This window comes from Typopeltis vanoorti, chromosome 7, assembly GCF_054136105.1.
Source record: "Typopeltis vanoorti isolate ZY-2024b chromosome 7, IOZ_Tvanoo_1.0, whole genome shotgun sequence".
Taxonomy (NCBI): Eukaryota; Metazoa; Arthropoda; class Arachnida; order Uropygi; family Thelyphonidae; genus Typopeltis; species Typopeltis vanoorti.
This window is the reverse complement of record NC_143555.1, coordinates 37361185-37369366: the sequence shown is the minus strand read 5'-3', so window position 1 is coordinate 37369366 and position 8182 is coordinate 37361185. Positions and strand designations below refer to the sequence as shown.

At 38.6% G+C, this 8182-nt stretch overlaps 1 protein-coding gene across 1 annotated transcript; it reads left to right on the top strand.

Moving 5' to 3' along the window:
- Nucleotides 1-6210: 6210 nt before the first annotated feature.
- Nucleotides 6211-7599, top strand: LOC150104595 (insulinoma-associated protein 1a-like). The gene has a single exon (XM_090395589.1). The coding sequence runs from the start codon at nt 6211-6213 to the stop codon at nt 7597-7599; it is 1389 nt and encodes a 462-aa protein (XP_090251715.1).
- Nucleotides 7600-8182: the final 583 nt, after the last annotated feature.

Sequence of the window (8182 nt, the reverse complement as noted above, 5' to 3'; positions counted from 1 at the left end):
CTCTCAAATAAGTCAGCTTGTGCTTTTAGAGAATATAGAGACAAATGCAAGAATGCTAAACACTGTGTAAAACTAGGTAAACAAAAGTCATGGGAGGACTTTGGCAAGAATATAGAAAAAATAAAGAAAATAAATATCAAGAAGGTAGCAAAATATTCTGGAGGTTGTTGAAGAAGCTTAAGAATGGAGGAAAGAGTGCTGTAAAAGGAATTAGAGATGATAAGGGTGACATGAAAACAGGAGAAAAAGATATCCTTGAAGTATGGAGTAATTACTTTGAAAAACTACTAAATGAAACAAGCAGTGATGACAGCACAGTGGTAAAAAACACTGACCAGGCATGCAGTCAGGAATACATATCCATACTAGAAGTAGAAAAAGCCATCAAAGGCTTGAAATGTGGAAAGGCAGAAGGAGTAGATGATATTCGACCAGAAATGCTGAAGTATGGTGGTATAAGAGTCTTACAGCGGCTGCACTGCAGAGTTCAGAAAGCCTGGACAGAGGGACGAATTCCTGATGAATGGAGTAGAGCTCTCATAATACCCATATATAAAAAGGGAAATAAAACTGCATGTGAGAATTACAGAGGTATTTCCCTACTGAGTGTTCCTGGCAAGATCTATGCAAGTATACTTGAGAAACGGTTGAGAAGAATTGTGAAAGAAAAGCTTGGTGAAGAACAAGCTGGATTCAGGCCAAATAGAGGCTGTCAGGATCAGATTTTCACTTTACGACAAATAGTCGAGAAAGAATGGAAATATAACAAAGATCTGTATTTAAGTTTTGTCGATCTGAAAAAGGCATATGACAAGGTGCCAAGAGAGAAGCTATTCAATACGCTGCAGTTATATGGTGTCAATGGGGCATTATATCAAGCAATACTTAGCCTTTATTTGAGTTGTAAGTCAGCAGTTAGAATTGAAGGAAGTGCAGGAAGATGGTTTAATGTTAAATCTGGTGTGAGACAAGGATGTACATTATCCCCTCTGTTATTCATTATCTATATGGATCACATTATGAAGGAAAGTGGTATTAAACATGATATCAAAATTGGAGATGTTAATGTCAGCTCTTTGCTTTATGCGGATGATGTTATACTTCTAAATAAATCTGCTACAAGTCTGCAAGATTCTATGACTAAATTGAATAGCTGTTGTAATAGATATGGTATGATGGTCAGCAATAAAAAGACAAAGACAATGAAAATAGGCAGAATCATTGAAAATATCAACTATGTTGTGAATGGAGAACCTGAGGAACAAGTAAAACATTTCAGCTATTTAGGCACGATTTTTACTGAAGATGGTAAATTAAATATAGAAATAGACAACAGAATCAGCAAAGCTGGTATGGTGGGAAGTCAATTGAATAAATTCATGTGGAATAAGAGAGAAATCAGTCGGAATACTAAATTAGCTGTGTACAAGACAGTGTTCAAACCATTTTTAACTTATGGATCTGAGAGCTGGGTCAGAAGTAAAACACTTGACCAAAGACTAGAGACACAGATATGAGAGTCCTGAGAAAGATTATAGGCATGAACAGATGGCATCAATGGCAATATCATATTAAAAACGAGGATATTAGGAAAGAACTTGACATTGTCAGCATCCAGGAATGCGTTAGCAGAGCTAATCTTAGTTGGTATGGTCACTGAAACAGAATGGGCGAGGAAAGATTAGCAAAACAAGTGTTCTCTGCCAGGTTGGCCGCAAAACTATCCAGAGGAAGACCAAGATATAGGTGGATTGATACGGTACAAAATGCTTTAGACGATAGAAATATAAGATCTGATAATGTTGGAGTCTTGACAAGTAACAGACTGATTTGGAGGAAAATTGTAGATAGGAAATTAATAATGATGTAATTTTTTTCATGTAGTACTATCATATCCTGTACACCCCTTGAGGGTACATGGCAGAAATTTGATGATGATGATGATGAGGTTCAGACTTTTAATAATGTGTCACATGATTTCTTTTGACTTTTACAGGAAAAAACACCATCAGATCTGCGAGTATTATTATAATTCTTATGATCATAATCTCTTCTCTCCAAGAGCACAAATTCCTTCAGGGTGGCTTCCTTGCTCAAAATGAAAAAAATTTTGAACCCGTATAACCTGTCTGGAGGTCGAGGTAGCAACAATTTTCGTCCTGATCAGCGGAAGATCACCATAAGTGACAACGGTGTAAAGGATACTGTGGTAAGCGGATAATCATGAAGAATGAGAAACGGCTAGCACACTGAGCCTCTCTAGAAGGCTATTGCTGGACAAGGAAGGCAAGGGGATACCATGTTGTTCTATTTTTCCCTAGTAAGATAGCAGTATGGTTGGACATTCTAAAAGATAGTAAAGCGCACAATGGCTCAATACTTGTGCACGGCAGGGGAAGAAGCAAGGTTTCCCAGGTCGTAAACCAGCGAAATCCCCGTACATTTATTAGGACGTGGAATATGAGAACCCTCCTACAAACTGGAAAATTGGAAAATTTGAAGATAGAAATGGATAAATGGAAAAATAGATTAAAAATAGATTAAAAAGAGTGGTGATTACAGAATCATTTATTCAGGTGATGAGACAGCATAATATGGAGTCTCGGTGGTTCTCAATAGGGAATTGGGAAGAAGAGTAATCAAGTCAGTAAAATGTAGCAGCAGATTAATAATGGTAAAACTAGAAGCAAAACCAACAAATATTATAATAATACAAGCTTACATGCCTACTAGCGACCACAGTGATGATGAAGTTTAAAGTGTATATATGTAGATATTAAGATTCTAATCAAACTCACCAAAAGGGAAGATAATCTTATTGTCATGGGTGATTAGAATGCAGTCATCGGTGTAGGCAAAGATGGCAGAGAGGTGGGAAAGTACGGACTTGGATGCCGAAAAAAATGAGGAGATAGACTTTTGGAGTTCTGCCACCAATTCAATCTGATCATTACTAATACCTGGTATGAGGTACCAAAAAGAAGAAGGTATACTTGGAAAATGCCAGTGGATATAGGAAGGTACCAAATAGACTATATTATGACAAGAAATAGATTTAAAATCAAGTAAAATCATGCAAAAGTTACCCTGGAGCTGATATTGACAGTGACCACAATTTGGCTTTATTGAAATGTAATCTAAAAAAAGCTGTCACAACCAAGGAAAAGACCCAAATGGAACATAAATAACCTGAAAACAGAGGAAAACCATAGAAACTATAAACAGCAAACTGATGAAAGCATTAAAACTATAGAGAGGAAAAAGAAAAACAGAGGAAAAATGGACTCTTTCGAACGATACAATCATCAAGGCTGCCAACGACTGCATAGGATTAATGAACAAGCAAATAAAAAAGCCATGGATCACCCAGGACATTCTAGATCTAATAGATGAAAGAAGGAAATACAAAACTTCCCTAAAGGAAGAAAGCAAAGACAGATATAGATATATAAAAATATGATAAATAGAAAGTGTAAAGAAGCAAAAGAAGAATGATATACAGAGAAATGTAAAGAAATAGAAGATCTAACAAAGACTGGGAGAATCGGTAAAGCTTATAACATTATAAAAGGAATAAGCCAGCAAAACAAGACAAGAAGCACAATTATCAAAAATAAACAGGGGAATATACTAATAGATAAGGAAGAAATTTGGGAACGATGAGAGGAGTACTTAGAAGGCATTGATAACATCCCTTTAGAATTAATAAAATACTCAGGAAACATAACCAAGTCATACCTTTTCAAGTTCATAAAGGATATTTATGAAACGGGTATCATACCCAAAGATTTTACACAATGCTCTATCATACCCATTCCTAAAGTAAATAATGCAAACAAGTGTGCAAATCATCGAACAATAAGCTTAATATCACATGCTTCGAAAATACTACTCAAAATATACAAAAAAGACTAATAAAGAAGGTTGAAGAATATGTTGACAATAACCAGTTTGGATTCAGGAAACAGCAGGGAACAAGAGAAGCAATTCTAGCTCTAAGAACAGTTATTGAAAGAAGAATGGAGAAGAATCAAAATACTCTGATAGTCTTTCTTGACTTGGAGAAGGCCTTCGACAGTACTGACTGGAACCAAATGTTTCACCTCCTAAAAACAATAAAGGTAGATTGGAGAGATAGAAGGCTCATATTTAATCTTTACAAGCATCAAGCAGCCCTAATAGAAACAGTCAGCAATAAAACAAAAACCGCAATAGCAAAAATACGTAGAGGTGTAAGACAGGGTGCTCTCTTTCACTCACATTGTTTAATCTGTACATTGAAGATGCAATAAATAAACTGAAAGAACTAATAGAAACCGGAATTAAGATAAATGGAATTGATATTAACTGGCTACGGTTCGCGGATGATATAGCAGTTATAGCTGATAACGAAAACAAACTGAAGCCACCCTGACAAAGATGGAAGAAATTTTCACACAATACAGCCTAAAAATTGATTATAAGAAAACAAAATTATTAATTACAAGTAAATCAAATCCAATGAAACTAAACCTGAAATAAACAATAACCTAATACAACAGGTATCCTCTTTTAAATATCTTGGAATTATTATCACAGAATATGGAAGAAACCAATCAGATATTAAAGCACGAATAATCCTAGCCAAAAAAAGTATTCTACAACAAAAGAGACATTTTTACCAGTAAAGGACTTAGCATCCAGCTCAAAAAAAAGGCTAGTGAAAACATACATATAGAGCATTGCATTATATGGTTGTGAGGCCTGGACTCTAACAAAACAAGACATCAAAACGTTGGAGGTATTTGAACTTTGGAGATGAAGAAAAATGATGAACATTAGTTGGACGGAAAGGAAAAGTAATGAAGAAGTTCTAAATATAGTTCAGGAAGAGAGGTCATTAATGAAACTCGTCGATAAGAGAAGAAAAAGTCTAATTGGACACATTTGAGGCATGGGGATTGATTACCGAATTAATGGAGGGGACTATAGAAGGAAAGAGGCCACGAGGCAGACCAAGAATTTCATATATAAATAACATAATGATGCTAACTGGCGCTAGAAGTTATGAGGAGATCACAGGACAGAATGTTGTGATGTGCTGCTATAATTACCAATCTTCGGAGTGATGCACCAAAGAAGAAGAAGATAACCTGTCTCTCGCAGATGATGAAAATTATTCTATGACAGTCCTTATCCCTGATGAAATGTTTACATCATTATCCAATTTGATTTCACTCTTTTGTTTGGATAGTTACAGTGAAATGTTTAATGCAGAGAGCTAAGCAAAATATATTTGGTTCCTCTGAATTCAAATATGTTTTTCTGTAAAATATATATTACGTAGATATTTGAAACTATACTGAGAGGATTTTTTGTAATCATCTTACATGTCAAAACGTGTTTAAAAAATCAGTGTTAAAAAACCTGTTAAAAAAAAGCATTTTAGAAATCTTTAGCATCCAAGCTGTTGTATCACTTTAGAAATAAGATAGTTTTCGCAGTTTTATTCTACTGTTCAAAAACCTGAAGTGCTAATTACAAACAATGATTTAAATTGTATTTCCTTCTTCGACATAGTGAATATAAGCGCAATAGGAGAGTTATTTGTAAAGCAGAATGTGACGAAATCTAATTTATGTGGCAACTTATGATTTATTTTAAGCTGGTAAAGGTCTGATTCTTTATTATAAGTTGTACCTTAAATCGATGACGAACTTTAAAGGAAAAACATTATAGGTAAACAGATTAAAAGAACTTATCCTTTAACCAGATGAGAAACATACTACAGTGATTGTGGCGCCATCTTGCAGGATATTTAATCTACATGGACTCTGACTATAATACGGAGCTGAGGATGCCGAAAGAAAAAGAACGCCAGCACTTGTAGCAATAGGTACGTGTTTGGGAGAAGCTAAACACTTTTATCGAACACGACGATGACATGCTAGAGCGTCTCTACAGCACAACCATCTGATATGACTGGGCGGAGCTAGCGTAACGTGATCGCAGCAGCCTCATGGGCTGCACAAAAATGTAACAATTGGCGCCGAGCGCCTGTTGCTACTCAGCTCTTGGCGGCATTGGCGGCAGCTGCTGGCGGCCGTGGCAACGGCAGCTAACGCTCATATTTGGAAGATGTAAACTAGAAACCGTTTTGAGTAATATCAAATTTTCGGCCATCGAGGAACTGATTTCGAACGTGTGAAATTTAAAGTCTATTAGTCCAAGATGCCTCGCGGATTTTTAGTAAAACGTTACCGCAAGTCCCCACAAGTATGTAGCCGCATTAGTCGCTATTCGGACGAAGATCGCAGCGACTGTAGCTCTGACCATGATGCGTTTGACCTCAGTCCGTTTCTACCTGGTTTACCTGTTCCGTCCGTTCCTTCTCTGCTAGAAAAACTTCACAAACCAAACGGCGGCAGTAGTAGCAGCAACTCTCCCACTCTATCTACTGACTATGCCTCTCAAGAGGAACCTTTGGCCCTTCTTAAATCTTCGTCAACGGTGAAATCGCCGATTGACTCCGTCCACTTCGGACATGCTATGGCTCGACTACACGAATCAACTCAGCCACCTGTCCACTCAGATGAACAATCTTCTACTCGTCCGTCCCAGTCTCTAGCGAAAAGATCATCGCCACTACAGTATGATAACGACCGAAAGTCAAGGATCATGAAGAAAATCAAAGTAGTTCGAAAATTCAACTTAGAAAACAAAACGTCTCCGGTGTCTGGCACATGGATCCGCGAATCGGACAGTGAAGATGAATTCCCCGTCCCAGTGAGGCGAGGCGATATAGATCCTACTTTGAATGTTGTGGAGGTGACGGAGGAGGCGCGGGCTGAGCTGGCTAAAATAGAGAACCGAATAGGAGCGTACGTGTGCCAGCTGTGCAAGGAGTGCTATCCTGACGCTTTCAGTCTCGCTCAACACCGTTGCTCCCGCATCGTCCATGTTGAATATCGGTGTCCGGAATGTGACAAGGCATTCAACTGTCCAGCCAACTTAGCATCTCATCGCCGGTGGCACAAGCCTCGTGCAACTGTCTCTTCCATGTCCAGCGCCATAGCTGCATCCAGCGACGTATTGTGTTCCGAAGAAAATGAGGGGTCGAAGGGTCAAGACACTCCCGACTGCAGTGATTCCGAAAGCAAACACTCGATTCTCTCCCCAGGATCGAGGACGGGAACAGAAGAAGCGGATGTTCAAAGCGATGAGAGTCATCTAGAGTGCAACGTATGCGGCAAAAGCTTTCGTCGAAAAGCTTATCTCCGTAAGCACGTGTTGTCTCATTCTGCACAAGCTGTAAAAAGAGAACCCAGCGAAGCATATCCTGGACACAGGAATGCAAAGTACGGGCCCTTGACTCCTTCTCCCCGGGAAAGCCAAACGAACTCTATAGGTGTCACCAGTGTTTCACCCATGACTTTCGGTAATAAAAGTAACAGCCTTTTCGGAACAAGTGCTGTCATTATTCCGTTCACTTGTCCATACTGTGCGAGCATCTTCTACGCTATGAGTGACCTAGCACATCACGTTGCCAAGCATCATCCCACTGATAAAGGTGAGCTCTTTTTCCTGCCCATACCTTCCGTCCATTCTGTGTCGGCATGAGGTGCATCCATTAGCGAAGTCCTCCTGTGAACTCTAACTAAGTCAAGTACTTGTTATGAAAGAAACCAGTGTTGGTAGTAGTCTGAATATCTAGTCATTGTTGTTGTGTAAATACTCGACTTGCATCTAGATTACTCAGACTATCAGAATGACACGCAATTTTTATCCGTTTACGTGTGTGTGTGTGTGTGTGTGTGTGTGTGTGTGTGTGTGTGTGTGTGTGTGTGTGTGTGTGTGTGTGTGTGTGTGTGTGTGTGTGTGTGTGTGTGTGTGTGTGTGTGTGTGTGTGTGTGTGTGTGTGTGTGTGTGTGTGTGTGTGTGTGTGTGCGTGTGTGCGTGCGCTGTATGACCATGTTGATTCATTTATAACCTTAGAACTGTGTTCAGAAAATCGTTTGCCATTAAGCACGATGAGTGTTTGAAGACAGTTGTAATAGCAGATTGACTGTTATTCTCTCTCTCTCTCTCTCTCTCTCTCTCTCTCTTAGAATTGCTCGAAACGCGTATGTCTGCTTGTCTGAGTAAGTGTGATTGCACGTAGTATATATTTCACCGGTTCTAGTCATTGTTCGGTCTAGTGAGA